This window comes from Dermacentor albipictus, chromosome 1 (genome assembly GCF_038994185.2).
Source record: "Dermacentor albipictus isolate Rhodes 1998 colony chromosome 1, USDA_Dalb.pri_finalv2, whole genome shotgun sequence".
In the NCBI taxonomy this organism is placed as follows: Eukaryota; Metazoa; Arthropoda; class Arachnida; order Ixodida; family Ixodidae; genus Dermacentor; species Dermacentor albipictus.
Window position 1 is genome coordinate 519,894,382 of NC_091821.1, and position 16,324 is coordinate 519,910,705.

Consider the following 16,324-nt stretch of genomic DNA (forward strand, 5'->3'; position numbering starts at 1 on the left):
GCGGATATTACTCGCATGATGAACTGAAATGCATAATCGGCTCGGCTAATTAATAAAATACACTAATTAGGTTTTTAACTAAATATCTTATGGCGCATACTGCAACTTGAAAATTCAAGCAAACGAGTTCGCAAGATGACACCAGTTTTGACATAAAGCGAACATTGTTTGACTGCGTGAACAAACGGACCACAGAGGCAGCATGGGACAAGGACAGGCGCAGTCCTTGTCCCATGCTGTCTCTGTGGTCCGTTTGTTCGCTTAGTTAAACAATGCTCACTAATATGTACCAACTCGCCCAACAACAAGTTTTCTAAACTAAATTTGACATAAGGATTGCCGAACATTGCAGAGGAATGGAATGCATAGATGTTCCAGTTACTCAATCTGCGCTTGAACGTAAAAAACAAGTGGAATCGCAGCATATATTTACCACATGTTTGACGGTACATGCCCCGTAAATGCTGTCTTTCACACAATTCTTTTCATGTGGATATGCCTTGGCGTCTCACCCGCTAGAATTTGTAAAGCCACCATGGATGGATGGATGGATGGATGGATGGATGGATGGATGGATGGATGGATGGATGGATGGATGGATGGATGGATGGATGGATGGATGGATGGATGGATGGATGGATGGATGGATGGACGGACGGACGGACGGACGGACGGATGCATGGATGCATGGATGGATGCATGGATGGATGGATGGATGGATGTTATGAGCGTCGCCTTTGGAACGGGGCCATGAGTTGCGTCACCAAGCTCTTGCTATTATACTGCCTAATTTCCTACGTAGGTTTAAAAAAACCCTATGAACTCCCACAACCAAATCTTCTGATCCCCTATTGCGAACTGTGCTTTTGTACGTTTCCGTATTTTGTCGTTTCCCTGCTTTTCTTCCACCAATCCTCCAATCGCCTCTTACCAATGACGATTGCGGACATGTTTTCTTTACCACTGCGCTCTCTGAACCCAAGGGCTTCAAGGAGGCCAGTGGTGCCTAAATCGACCGCTGGGTAGACGTCTTCACATTCTAATACAACATGCTCCGTTGTTTCCCTAGCTTTACCACAGCAAGCACATGCTTCTTCTTCCTTCTTACATCTCACTTTATAGGTGCGTGTTCTAAGGCATCCTGATCTCGCTTCGAAAAATAATGAGCTTCCCTTTGAGTTATCATAAATGGTTTCTTTCCTGATTTCGTTTTTTCCTCCTAAGTAGTTAATCATGGCATGTTTCTTTTCCATTGCCGCCACCCATGAGAATAATTCAGCTTCTCTGACTTTCTGCTTGAACTTTGTTGTTGTGTTGTCCACCCTACAGGCTGCATACTTGCTGGTATGCTTCCTAGTTCTTTTCCTCCACTGTGAATCAATGTTTTTCCTGTACAGATACCTGAACACTCTCCCAGCCCATTTACTTTCTTCCATATTCCTCAGCCGTTCTTCATACTCAATTTTTTACTGCGAGCTTCCCTCACTTCAAAACTAGTCCAGCCCATAACACCCTGCACAGCTTCATTTGTAGTCTTCCCGTGAGCGCCCAATGCGAGGCGACCCACTGACCTTTGGTTCCCGTCGAGTCCTGATTGTACCCCTAATTTATAGCAAACAACCGCATTTCCAAAAGTAAGTCCTGGAGCCATTACACCTTTCCACATACCTCGGAGGACCACGTACCTATTGTATCCCCATAGCGCTCTGTGCTTCATTATGGCTGCATTTCTCTTCCCCTTCACTGTTATGGTTTTTCCTGTGTTTCCATATATCCATTGCCTTCGTTTACCCATATACCAAGGTATTTATATTCTGTTACCCGAGGTATTTCTTGGCCCTGTATCTCCACTGTCTGTTCACTGTTTTCATTGAATATCATAACACCTGATTTTCTAAAACTAAACTTCAAACCTAAATCATTGCCTTCCTGTCCACAGATATTAGCCCGACGTTGCAAATCACTTTGCTTGTTAGCTAGCAACACAATGTCGTCCGCATAAAATAAACCTGGGAGTAGCTGCTCTATTACTGTACCCGCCTGTTTGTATGAGAGATTAAACCCGATATTACTTCCTTCTAGCGCCCTCCCCATCCTCACCATGTAAATTATAAACAACAGCGGGGATAAAGGGCACCCCTGCCTCAGTCCCTTGTTGATATGAACTTTCTCCTCGCTCCTCATCCCTTCCCAGTCAACGCAAACGGTATTTTCTAGGTAAATCTCTCTCAAAAGCTGTATACAATCGTTACCTAAGCCTTCCCCTTCCAGGATATCCCACAAAATGCTGCGATCCACGTTGTCGTATGCTCCTGTAATGTCTAAAAAGGCCACATACAACGGTATGCTTTCTGCTTTTGATATTTCAATACGCTGAGTAAGAACAAACGAGTTGTCATCCAAACGCCTACCTATTCTGAAGCCATTGTGAAGCTCTCCCAAAATGCCATTATTCTCTGTCCATGCTTGTAGCTTTAATTTGATTGCCTGCATTGCTAGCCTGTATATTACCGATGTAATGGTCAACGGTCTATACGAGTGAATTCGGTCTTTCTCCCCCTTTCCTTTATAAATCAAATTCATTCTTCTTTGTCGCCAACTGTCTGGTATTCTTCTATCTTTTAATGTTTTTTCCACTGCTTTCACCAGAGCTTCCTTACTTTTTGGTCCTAGTTCATTTATCAGCCTAATGGTAACCTCGTCTAGCCCTGTGGCTCTACGCTTAGGAATTTTCTCTTCCGCTTTCTTCCAGTTTAAATTTGTTAGCACCAGCTGCTTTTCCCCATGGGTCTCTTTCATGTTCTTTTTTTAAACAAGTATAACCTCGTCATTGCCTTGGAAAGATTCGGCTGTTGCTTTTCGGATGTAATTTATTGCCGCTTCTCCTTCGAGTGTGTTTTCATCTTCGTCTAGGATATGTTGTTGTATTGTTGTTGACTTCCTGCCTAATAATTTTATGTTGTTCCAAAATATTCTAGGTGCGGCCTTCTGTTTCTCACGTATTTCTGACAACCAACGTTCACTTTCACCTTTTAATTTTGCTTGCACCAGTATTTGAACCATACACTTTTTCTCCCGGTATATTTGCCATTTACTAGTTACTTCATCCTCTGGCAATTGCGCCTTCTTTGCCTGCCTGTGCTCTCGAGATGCTTTCTGTCGTTCGGCGATCGCTTCTCGTATCTCCTTTTTCCACCAGCCTTTCGCTTTCTTTTTTCCTTTCCAACGAACATGTTGGTTCTCTTTCCGTACTTCTGTCTTTATTACACTTATAAACTCACCATATTCCCACTCTTTACTTGGCCATTTGCCAAGTTCTTCCTCAACTCTAGTGACTGTATTTGCTATTTGTTCAGCGTTCAAATTTGGACTGGCCATTTTGCTCTCTTTCCCAACTGCATATCCCGTTTTCAATATCATGCGTTTATGGTCACTCCCCATGCTGTTAAACCCTTCCTGATCGATGACCATTTCTCTCAACTTATCATGAATTCCTTCTGCCATCAGACAGTAATCAATGGTCGATTGCCGGTTTCCCACTTCCCACGTGATCTGTCCTTCACACTTAGGCCCTGTATTCACGATCACGAGGTTATTTTGCTCACAAAGTTCCAGCATTGACTTCCCGTTATTGTCGGTATAGACATATAAATCCTGTATGTGGGCATTCATGTAACCTAATACGACAATTTCAGCACCACTCCCGAAACCCTTAATATCAGCGCTTATGCACTCCACTAACTCTTTATTCTTCTCTGTGCAATTTTTTTCGGTCCACAAATACGTAACGCCCAGCCAATTTTGTTTCCCACTCATTGTACGTGATAACCAAAGATGCTCTTGACATTGTGAATTTACTCTTTTCCATTTGGCTCCCTGATGGATGAGAGTTCCGACTCCCCCTCCCTTTCTTTCCGACTTAGTTCTGTTGCACCCTTCCCAAACATATTTGTCAATACCTGGTGGCTCTTCTGAGTCTCTAAGGTGCGTTTCTGTAACCGCATACACCCCTATTTGTTCTCTCTGTAACTGCTCCTCAATCTCTGCCCACTTTTCTTCTGCCGCCCTGCATGTTTATGTAACCTATTGCATGGCGAGCTCCTTTTCTTGTTTTCCTCCTTTTTCTATTATCGACGGCGATGCTCTTCTGATGTTCCCCTAGGGTACCTTCTTCATTACTATCTACTCTGACTTCCTGAGCGCCCGCGGGCCCCCTAAAAAAGCAACTGTGCGACCACCAAGTCGCCAGCCCACTTCTCGTGCTAACCTGTAATTGAAGTGGATCCCGTCTCGTATAAAACCACCGCAACTTCTCACTTCCCTGTTTACTTCGACAACCTCGAAGCCTTTCTCTCGGCTCATTTTCCATATTGCCTCATTAGCAGCCACTACGGCTCTTTGTACGTGACTGTCACGCACAGGCACCTCCGTAACCGTGCACACCACGATCTGCACCGGAGGGGATAGCTCACGCAAGTCGTCCACCCCCTTCGCCAAGCACTGGGCTAGTCCTGGCCCTTTCCTGGTTAGGACGTCATTTAGCCCACCTGCTACTATGACAAGGTTGCGCATGTGGGCATTTTCCGCGAGCTTTTCTTTTGCTCGCTCCATGACAGAACTCAGTGTGCGCCCTGGAAATGTCCCTGCCACCACTCTTTTGTCGCCTTTCACCCTCTCCACAATTGCTGTTGAGCACCCAGCCAAGTTTGCATCGCCTGCAATAATCACCCTTTCCCTCTTCCTACCTCTTCCTGCTTCCCTTTGCCATTTTCCACGTGATTCGGACTCGACAAGGGGCATTGTCCCCTCGGCTCCTGCTTTTTCCGCGTAGCGGCCTCAAGGTAGGTGCTGCTCTTTCCAGCTAACCTATCATCACCCTGCCTGCGTTCCACGCATTTCTCTGACTCTCCCGCGCCTGTCCCGTCGGGGGTCGGCGTTCCATTGTCACACACATTCTCGGTCACAATGGCGGCCTTATTCAGCTTTTCCTCGGCTGCTTCCAGTCTCTTTTCAACTAGCTTCCGTGCCTCACGCTCCGTGTTTAGCTCATTTTTGAGCTCTTGCACCTGTTTGAGAAGCTCTTCCTGGAAACTCTCCATTTTCTGCAGCCTAGTATCGACATTACATTGTGTGCCGGTTGATTCGACGATCTCTCCATTCTCACCCGTCTCCTCCTGTGCCTTGAGGGTCGCCCCCCGTACTGCCTGCTTTACCGCCTTTCTCGCCATGTGTTGCACGGCTTTTTGCAAATACTATAATACTATATCAATGCAGAGCCCGTGCCTTCTAGAAAAAACCGATACGCACATTATCCAAATCCTCAAAATGCCGCAAAGCAACTCTCACCACTGTTTCAAAAACAATCAATGCCGCGTAGACCAAAGGTATGACGCACTGAACCACGTGGTCACGCTCTCATTTTTCTACCAAACACGCGCAGTAAAACCACCAATAGCTATTTATCTTGGCCACTTCCAAGCTACTACTTAAAGACTACAAACACTCAAGGTCGCACTAGGCTGCACATGTTGGAACACGTGGCACGAAAGGACGCTCTAATCATCCTGCGAAACAAACGTACACGAAGCACACCCGCGCACCCGAAATACGAGAAACAAATGAAAAAAAGGGAAGAAACGAAAAAACCCCCAATTACTATTTAAATGCAAAAACCAGCAAATAAAAACAGAAGCAAGCTCAAAGCATGCACAAAAACTTATGATTTCGTCGTCGCCACGGAGCCCCGAAAAGCACGTCCATTCGCCACAAAATCCAAACCAACCACCAGTGGACGGATGGATGGGTGTTATGAGCGTCCCCTTTGGAACGGGGCGGTGGGTTGCGCCACCAAGCTCTTGCTACTATACTGCCTAACATTCTACCTAGGTTAACCAATGAAAAAAAGACACAAAAAAACACTATCAACTACCACGCCGAAATTTTCTTATCCTCTATTTCGAACTGTGCTTTTGTACGTCTCCGTCCTTTGTCGTTTCCCTACCAGTTTCCAGAAGTCAGAGTGCCCCCTAGCGCGAAAAACAGGAAGCTTTTGCCCCGCCGCTTGGTTGGAAAACTTCCGGGCTCCAGCCTCGCTTTGATACGGCGGCATGAAGTGGCGACATTATGTTTGCAGAGCTTCTTTGCCGTTTTGTAAAAGAGTCGACGTTCTTTGGTTGCTGCATATGACCTGCCTTACATATGATTGAATAGGGCTTCATTCCCTTGCAGTTTCTGCAAACCGTACAGACAACTGACCTCTAAGAGTGCCGGTTAACGAGGGAGAATGCGTGGGGTTATCTGCATGCTAACACTTCGTCCGGTTGTCAGGCGCACCGCAACTTGGCTTTAAAAGAAGAAGGCTAAGTTAAGAACACAAAACTTAATGTAAACACCGCGGATCCTGCACTTGGCCACACACGAGCTGCGTGCACGTCATCCATGAAGTCGGGCATCTACGTCTTTACAAGATGGTTCACGAAAGCCATTGGCAACATTGCCGCAGCGCACTGTGAATATTGTTGCGTGCGAAGGAGACCGTTTGTAACCCTTACGGATGAAGGGGACCGTTTACTTTAAGTCGCGAAGGTGAGCGCAAGAGCGGTCAGCTGGTTTATCAACTGAGCGTCGTCCTCTTCTTCCTTCCTCCACTCGGGACCGCAAGCACGTTCACTGGTCTTCCTTTTCTTCATGCGTAACATTCCTCTCGTCGCAGACGAAGCCCGCCGGGCGAGTCAATCCATGTGTCTTGACGTGAACAATTTCAAGCGGGCGACATGGACCACTTGTGTCTTGGCAGCTCTTCTACCACTCGCCGTGAGGCGAGCGATGTTATACGTGACTTCCGTGAGTCTGTTAATAATCACAAACGGTCCATCGTAGGTGGCCAAAAGCTTTTGGCATAACCCGCGTTTCCGTACTGGAGTCCACAGCCAGACTAAATCACCAGGGCGATAGGTTACCGGACGGTGGCGAATATCGTAGCGTGCTTTTGATCTGTCCTGCGATGCCAAAGTGCGCAAACGAGCAATACGACGAGCTTCTTCGGCGAGGCAGAGAGTCTCGGTGACAGTGGGATTTTCGTGACTGCAGAAGGGGAAAACAGTGTCGATTGTGTACCGGGGTGGCCGTGCGTACAGCAGGAAGAAAGGGCTATAGCCGGTGGTCTCGTGCTTGGCGGTGTTGAACGCGTACGTGATAAAAGGCAGTACGTCATCCCAGTTCTTGTGGTCGGATGAAACGTACATAGATAGCATGTTTACAATTGTTCGGTTGGTGCGCTCCGTAAGCCCATTCGTTTGTGGATGGTATGGTGTCGAGTGACGCAAGTGGGAATCACAGAAACGAAGCAGCTCCTCTACGACGTCTGCTGTGAATTGTCGTCCATGGTCGCTGATGATCACGCGAGGCGGACCATGTCGCAGGATCACATATTGCAGCAGGAATGTTGAAACGTCAGTGGCAGTTGCGGATGGCACGGCCGCCGTCTCGCAGTAGTTTGTGAGGTAGTCGACGCAAACAACTATCCAACGGTGTCCCTTGGCTGATTGTGGAAATGGGCCTACGAAGTCAATGCCCACTTGTTGGAAAGGCCTGCTTGGAGGCGGGATCGGCTGCAGAAGACCTGCTGGAGCAGTAGATGGCCGTTTGTGGCGCTGATACTGCATGCAGCTGGCCACATACGTCTCAACAGATCGTCGCATTCCAGGCCAATAAAAGCGTTCCTGAATCCGGTAGAGCGTCCTCGCCGAACCTAGATGGCCAGACGTAGGGTCGTCGTGCATAGCACTCAGAATCTCTGCGGGAAGGCTCTCCGGCACCACTAGGAGAAAACGTGCGCCAGTGCTGGAAAAGTTCTTCTTATAGAGGAGTCCATGACGTACACAGAAATGGTTTGTTGTCGTCGAGGCGGTCGTAGAGATGAAGAGCGGTGTTTTCGTCTTTTTGGTGTACGGCTTTGAAGCAGTCGACGTCTGGAAAACGTGGCGACACAGAAGCCACGAGGTGATCGAAGTCGTCGGCGTCACAGTCCGTAGTACTAAGTGGCATACGCGAGACACAGTCTGCATCAGCGTGTCGTCGACCACTCTTATAAGAGACGGTGAAGCTGTATTCTTGCAGTCCGAGCGCCCAGCGCGCAAGGCGGCCACAAGGGTCACGAAGATTCACAAGCCAACACAATGAGTGGTGGTCGGTGACCACTGTAAAGGGGCGTCCATACAGGTAAGAACGAAACCGATGAACCGCAAATATTACCGCGAGGCATTCTTGTTCCATCACAGTGTAATTCTGCTCGGGCCTACTTAGTGAGCGGCTTGCATATGCGATCACGTGTTCGCGGTCACCGTAGCGTTGAACTAGGACGGCCCCAATACCTATGCCACTGGCATCCGTATGGAGTTCTGCTGGAGCTGAAGGACTGAAGTGTTGAAGAACCGGTCGTGACGTCAGCAGGAACTTCAACTGACGAAAAGAAGAGTCGCACTCCGGAGTCCACTCAAAGGGGGTGTCCTTTCGTAGCAGGCATGTCAGCGGATACGCAACGTCGGCGAATTTAGGAATAAATTGGCGGAAATAGGAACAAAGCCCCAGAAAACTACGGAGCTCCTTGACACAGCGCGGTGCACTGAACGCTTCAACGGCTGCTGTTTTCTGGGGATCCGAAGTGGCATTTCTTAGAGTTTAACACTAGACCAGTGTTTCTGATGCAGTTCAGGACAATATCTAGACGCGAGTTGTGTTCGCTGAAGGTGCGGCCGAAGATGACGACGTCGCCGAGGTAGCACATGCAGATGTTCCACTTCAAGCCACGCAATACAGTGTCCATAAATCTCTCGAAAGTTGCCGGAGCGTTGCACAATCCCAATGGCATCACATTAAATTCGAAGAGCCCGTGAGGGGTTACAAAGGCAGTCTTCTCCTTGTCGTTAGGATGCATCGGAATTTGCCAATAGCCGGATCGTAAATCTACTGAGGAAAAGTAAGAGGCGGAATGAAGGCAGCCTATTGCGTCATCAATACGTGGGAGTGGGTACACGTCCTTTTTTGTTACAGCATTCAAACGGCGATAGTCGACGCAAAATCTCCAAGATTCATCTTTTTTTTAACAAGAATCACTGGAGGTTCCCATGGACTTGCTGACTCTTGTATGATTCTCTTTTTCGTCATTTCGTGCACTTGTTCGTTGATAATCTGGCGCTCTGATGGTGAAACACGATATGGCTTTTGTATAATCGGATTTGCCGAACCCGTGTTGATGGTATGGCGCGTTCGAGACGCAGGGATCGCAGGTTTACTGTCCTTCTGCGCAAAGTCGAATACCGAAACGTGCTTCGAAAGCACACCTACTAACGTTCGGCGCTCACTCGTGCTGAGCGATTTATTTACCGTTGACAAAAGGGCCGTTTCTGAACTGTGGCCATCAGGTTCTTCCGGCACATCTGTAAGTTCAGACACTGATAAGGACGCGTGTTCCCTGGCGGAGGCTAATTTCATGCCATCTGATAGTATAACGGGCTCCTTAGAACAGTTTACGGTCCATAAGCCAGTGCGTCCACCTTTAATCGACACCACACAATGTGGCACCAACACATTCTTCTTCATACAGTTAAAGTGCATCGGTTCTACGGTAGCTTCGAAGCAGTCGGAATCGGCGCCGCAACAGACAACGGGAACGCAAACGGTAGATGATGCAGGTATTACCGTATCACCACAAACACACAGTGTAGTTTCGCGATCTACAGGGTTCTCCAGGAGTCCTGATGGAATCCTACCACTTAAGAATACTTTTCCTGTGCGGCAGTCGACAGTAGCACCACACTCCCGCAAGAAGTCCATGCCGAGAATAACATCATGAGTCGACCGAGGAATAATTACAATCTCTGTCGTGATAACATGGCCTCCCAAAAATACGTCAGCACTACACACACCAATAGGTCGCAACGGCTCACCACTCACTCCACAGAACTTTGAATCTTTGTCCCATTTAAACAAAACCTTTCGCCCTAACACGTGTTTAAAAGAGACATTCATTACCGAAATTGCTGCGCCTGTGTCCACCAGAGCCATCACAGGGACATTATCTACAAGAACGCGCACTTTGTTTTTCAGCATCAACACAGGAGGTATTTCTGTCAGTAGCACGTCTCCAGCGACCTCACCTCCATTGGCCGCGCTAGCTAGTTTTCCAGTGACGAAGGGGACCTGGTGCGATGCCGTGGTGAGGGAGAACGGGGAGCACGACGTTGCAGTGGGGGTGTCAAACTCCTGTCATACGCCGGGGAGCGATTCCGGGAGCTGCTGAGCCAATACTCGGCGCCAGATGATACGTGTGCTGGCCACGGGGCACCGTGTCACCGTTCGGAGGGCCGAGAAAACTCTGAGGGCTGGCCATACCACGTGGTCATACCCTGGTTGCAAAACCACGATATATGACACGGGACACCACAGGAATAATACACCGGGAGAGGTCGAAACCTTGGTTGTTCGTCGACGAAGCGGATATTATCATTTTCCCGCGTGTAGTGGGTTGGTTCGTGGCGTGTGTCACGACGATACAACGGGCGTCGAGTAGGCGTGCGTTCAGCGCATTGGTCATAGCGCGGAGTCGGAGGGCGTGTTGTCATCCTCGACTGTGGGGCTGCGCTGTACTCCACGGCCGCTGCGGTAACCATCGGTTGCCAAGGGGCCGAATGTGGCGTCGTCATAGCCTCACGTGACGTGTACACGCCATGGTGGTCAGCAGTTGAATGCAACTCCTCGCGGCGGGAAAGCTCCTCGCGGACAATCTGTCGGATGGTGGAAGGAAGGTCGAGGTGAGGACTCGTGTCCGCACTGGCAACCGTCGTAACGTTTGCCGATCGACCAAACTTTGGCGCAATCCGACGCATCTTGAGTGTTTCAAAAGTTCTGCAGTGCCGAATGACGTCAGACACAGAACTCAGGCTCTCCTTTCCAATTAGAAAATTGTACACATCCTCAGCCACTCCTTTCAGCAAATGTCCGACTTTATCTTCTTCCGACATGCGAGCACTGACCACCTTGCACAGCTTTAATACTTCTTCGTTATATGTTGTGCATGTCTCACCTGGTACTGAGTCCCCAAAACGCGCCTTTAGCTCGTCAACGCAATGTTCCCAGGTCGTAAGCGCATCCTCGTGGTTCTCATACCACACGAGGGCGGTATCGGTAAGGGAGAACACCACATTGGTGAGCTGAGTGGTTGCATGCCACCCGTTGGATTTGCTCACTCGTTTGTAGTGGACGAGCAACTCGTCGGCATCTTCCCCCGCTTTGCCTCCGAAGGTGGGTGGAACGCGGTAGTATGGCAGTGGACTGCTAGGTGCTGCCCTCGGAGTGGCCCCTTCTTCTGGCATGTCGAAGATGGTCACGGCTGATGGCGGGAGGCCGGCAAGTCGACGGCTTCGACGAAGCTGCGGCAGTGATGGTTCCGTTGTGGTGAGCGGTACCCAGCACCTCCACTACTTTGTTGCGTGCGAAAGAGACGGTTTGTAACCCTTACGGATGAAGGGGACCGTTTACTTTAAGTCGCGAAGGTGAACGCAAGAGCGGTCAGCTGGTTTATCAACTGAGCGTCGTCCTCTTCTTCCTTCCTCCACTCGGGACCGCAAGCACGTTCACTGGTCTTCGTTTTCTTCATGCGTAACAATATGTTACCGGGTGGTTGATTTATGTCTGTCGTATTCCCCGAACACTTAGTTGCTGCATGGAAAAGTAGATGTACACCTGCTAGCTTGCAAATTTGGTATTCGTCTGGTGCTGTTGTGCCAAACTGCTGTGTTGCATGTTTGTAGTATACCAAACCGTATCCCATATATTGCATGCGCTATATGCATGCAGCAGGTTATTCAGGGTGTTTTTGGGAGCACTAAGGCCTCAAAGCGTACGCTAACCTATCTTATACGTTAGATTAGCTTAAATATGGGCAGCGCATGCGTCCACAAGCCAGTGCGCTCCCACTCACTCGAGAATACTCATATCAAGGCAGAGAGTTGGACGAGTTGGTTCGAAGTCATGGCGGAAGAGAGCGCAACTTAACTGGCATGTACGGAAGAAGGCGAGCGCGGACTCACAAGTGACACGAAGTACATAGACTGGCCGTATCTGTTTGCGCCGTTTTTCGTATTTCGTGCTCGCATATGTTCAGACACCCGTCATGGTTGCTCTGTGGCTATAGTGTTGGGCTGCTTTTCCCGAAGTCACGGGAACGAATCCCGGCCATGGCGGCCGAATTTCGATGGGGGCGAAATGCGAAAACATCCGTATGCTTAGGTTTAGGTGCACGGTAAAGATCCCCAGGTTGTCGAAATTTGCAGGGTCCTACACTGCAGCGTGCATCATAATCAGAAACTGGTTTTGGCACGTAAAACCCCATAATATGGTCAGATTGAATCAATGACGAGTGCGAAGGAAAACTGCATTCTTCATAATTTGCCGGCTCAGCGAGACCTGCCACCACGTCGCCGGCCTTCTGCTCAGCGTTGCTGAACTGGCAGGAGATGACAATGAATGCAAGTCGCGTACAGGGACCACAGATCCTAGAGTGCGCTGTAGGCTGCCACGGCATGTCATCCGGGTTCAAACGCTTCACCGTTGCCGTCCACGAACTTCTCTCCGCGTCAACCTTCGCGGATAGAAATCTGAAGAAATTACTATTTTGGTTTCCATAATAATGGCTCGTGCAACCGAAAGCGACGCAGTTGGCCGGCATGTCCCGTTCGTCGGGCACGTGACACCACCGAGGGCGGCCTGAGCTGCGCAGTGCACTTCCCCACTGTTGTGTCGGCTGGCGCTCATGTTGATAAGAGCACTCTGCGAAGTGCGCATGCGCAACTAAGTGTTAAAAGCAGAGTGCCTCTTGCTAGCGGTCCTCTTTTCTTGCCCGAGCCTTAACCCACAAGCATGGGTTAATAAACGCCGTTCACCAGGAACTTGTCTGATCCTTTCGGCACGCCTGGCGCAAAACGTATCACCAACCAAGGGCGCTCACAAGCGCAGTAGTACTTCTGCAAGTGGTCAATTGCTGTATCAGCAATAAAATCATTAGCTAAACACTTAATTAGTTAATTTTTTTTGATCAGTCGAATACGCATTTCATTTATTTTTCAGTTATTATCCACCTCTTTGAGTAGACCAGCTCATGCACTAGAATTGTGTTCTCTGCTACAAGCAATTTAAAAAATAGTGTTCGCTGAGACACAGTTATATTTTATTGTTCCGAGCAGTGAAACTGAAGGAGCCTCTGTGACGCCGACGTATAGCGTTATTCGGTACACGAAACTGGCATCTCCCGATAAAATTTAATACGGAGCCTTATTAAATTCAACGTCGCCGGCACATACGGGAACGTGCCACAAGCGCAGCCGACGCAGGCTGCGGGGTACGCGCCACTCTCAGCGCCATCGGCGTGAAATTAGCGTGTCTTGCAACGAGGCATTGGTTTTCGCCATGAGGCTAGGCGTTACATTCAGTCTCCGCAAGCAAGCCCGATTCAGTGTCGAAAAACGCACTGCTTTCACACTGCAAGGTACTGGAAGGTGGGGATTTTTGCAAGCGGAAAGCCAAATGGACAAGTTCGTGCTTCTGCCTTCCCGTTCAATCGTAGTTGTCATCCAGTTTGTGCGCCAAAACCCACCGCCATAGATTACAGATACCCTACTAACCTAGATCAGTACATAATCCCACCTCTATTTTACCAAAAATAATGTACGTCGTGGTGTTCCGTACTTACCGCAGCGTAGTAAACGTATCCCTTCGACATCAGGGGCTTGCCATGTGGGAATGGTGTAAGTAGGTCGCATGAGTATTTCTTGTTGTTCGATACCCTGCGCAGCAAAGTACGTCAAAACGGCCGTGAACACAAACACGTACTCAAAGCATAGCTTAGGTGTGACTCGCTGATAAATATTTCGTACTGAGTTCGTTTTCTGTGGGCTGCTGCACCTGCGCAGTAATTTTTGAACACTTGAATAAGTTTTTAGATCAGTGTAGCAATGTATCGGGAAAAAATATGGCAGCGAATTTATGCTTTAGGGATGCTTGGCAACTTTTGTGCGAGCAGCAACCTTTCTCATGATGGATGTGTAATTGGCGATAGATATGCTTCATATTTTATAAGGATACTTATTATACTTCTTGTATCATGTTATATCGGTATGTCATCCGTAAATCACAAAACCTTATGCATACTTCAGTAGACAAATGAAGCACAAATATCTGTGCAAACAACAACGCTAAGTTAAACCACGAAAGTTTAACTCCATAGCATCTTCCACCAAGCGACCGCGCTCTATGATCATCTCTGCGTCAAGCCAAGGGCCACATGCCAATGTCACAAACACCCAAGTGGCCCACTGTAAGCCAAACAGCAGCCAGCTGAAATCTGAAAACTGTGGTAACAACATTCATGCATGATAGGCTTTTTTTTTTCTTCTCACAATCATGAGCATTGTAAATGTCCCAAATGCAGGTTTTTTTCACTTCTTATTGATTATACAAAGGATTGGCCAGTAGACTGCCCGGGCTTCCGGCGAAAACAAGCACACTTAAAGCAATACATTACCTCTCGCACACCACATACTTTCCCCGATGTTGTCGCATTACAAGAGACCGGAGAAGCGGCTAAGCTGTCGGAATACGCGGCATACACCGTAGTATGTGATGATAACCGCAGGACCCAAGTAACCACACTAGTTAAGCGAAACATTCCGGTTATACAGCATCACACAGGCATTGACACAGCAGCCCAAATTTTCCTGGAGATCATCCCGTCTGCAAGGTGCAAACTACAGAGCCTCTTCATCCTCAATATGTACAGCAGCCCCAAAGAACAACATAAGTTCCTACGACTTTTCACCAAAGCAGATCGAGCAGCTAGGGGAGCCCCCCTGCTCATGGTAGGGTACCTAAACGTCCCTGCGGTGGCATGGTGATACGCAATGGACCGCGGAAAGGGAAGAAAACTATGGCTTGACAGACAGAATCTAGGTCTTACTCTTGGCACGGATCCAACTTCTCCCACTCGTATGGTAAACAGCGTTAGCAGAGACACTACTCGGGACTTGACATTCGCATAACGAATTCCACAAGCAGACTGGATCAACACAGAAGACAACTGGGGCAGCAACCCCTATTTAATCCGAACAACAGTTCGAGCGGGCCCGCGAAAGCCCAAGGGCCGTCAACTCCGCATAACGAACTGGGACGCTTTCCGGCAGGCCAGAGCCCTCACCTCTTTCTCGCGTACCCAACCCCCTTTCGAAGATTGAGTCACGTCCTTGCTGCAAGACGCAAGCAAAGCCACTAAATTGGTGCCTGAGGAAGCCAATCTGCAGGAGGCAGATAGCAAGTGACTGCATATGTGGGAAGCCCTCGACAGTCTACAACGCAGATACAAACATAACAAGCTCAACCGAACGCTTAGAAAATGTATCAGCACTCTCACCCTTCACATCGAAGACTATGCACAACTTACTCGTCAAAATTGGCACAGCACATGCGACAGCATGGAGCGGCAGCCAAACGTGCTCAAAACGTGGAATATCCTCCGCTGCCTCCTCGATCCGGCCAACAGCAAGAACACACAACAGCACAACTTGCAAAAAATTATTCACACCCATGCGGGCGCGGACGCAGAAATTCTTCAAGAGCTGATAGACGGATACACAGGACCTCAACCTACTACACCTTCTCCAGCATACACAGGCACCGCTAATGACCACCTCGACACGCCCATACAAGCAGCAGAAGTACGTCAAGCCATCCTCGCACTCCGCCCTAACTCGGCCCCGGGGCCTGATGGCATTGCTAATAAAATGCTTGGCAACCTAGATGACGATTCGATACTAGCCCTCACAGCTTATTTTAACGCACACTGGGAAACTGGAAACCTCCCCTCACAATGGAAATAAGGCAAAATTATTATTATTCACAAACCCGGGAAGCACCTCCTACTCGAAAACCTCCGCTCTTTCTCCCTCACTTCATGTGTCGGAAAGGTCCTTGAACAGGTCATCCTCACACGCTTACACAGACGCATGAGCGACAACGACCTCTTCCCCAATACCATGGTTGGCTTCCACCCGAAACTGTCTGCTCAAGATATCATGATTCAGCTCAAGCACCAAATTATAGACGGCGAAGAAAGCTCCAGGCTGGACACCAGAGCCATCTTGGGGCTAGACCTAACCAAGGCCTTCGATAATGTCGCGCATGAGGCCATACTGAACCAACTGGCACAGCTCCAGGTTGAACATCGAACATATACCTACGTGAAGAATTTTCTTACAGCTCGCACGGCCACCATTAC

General features: G+C 48.7%; 1 protein-coding gene across 4 annotated transcripts in view; it reads right to left on the reverse strand.

The window, feature by feature from the left end:
* Positions 1-16,324, reverse strand: part of LOC139054901 (uncharacterized) — a 443,055-nt gene that overhangs the window by 122,316 nt on the left and 304,415 nt on the right. For all 4 annotated transcript variants that reach the window (XM_070532627.1, XM_070532629.1, XM_070532628.1 and 1 more), the window contains one exon: positions 13,748-13,841. In XM_070532627.1, the coding sequence (XP_070388728.1) occupies positions 13,748-13,841 (94 nt within the window). The remainder of the gene's footprint in view (positions 1-13,747; positions 13,842-16,324) is intronic.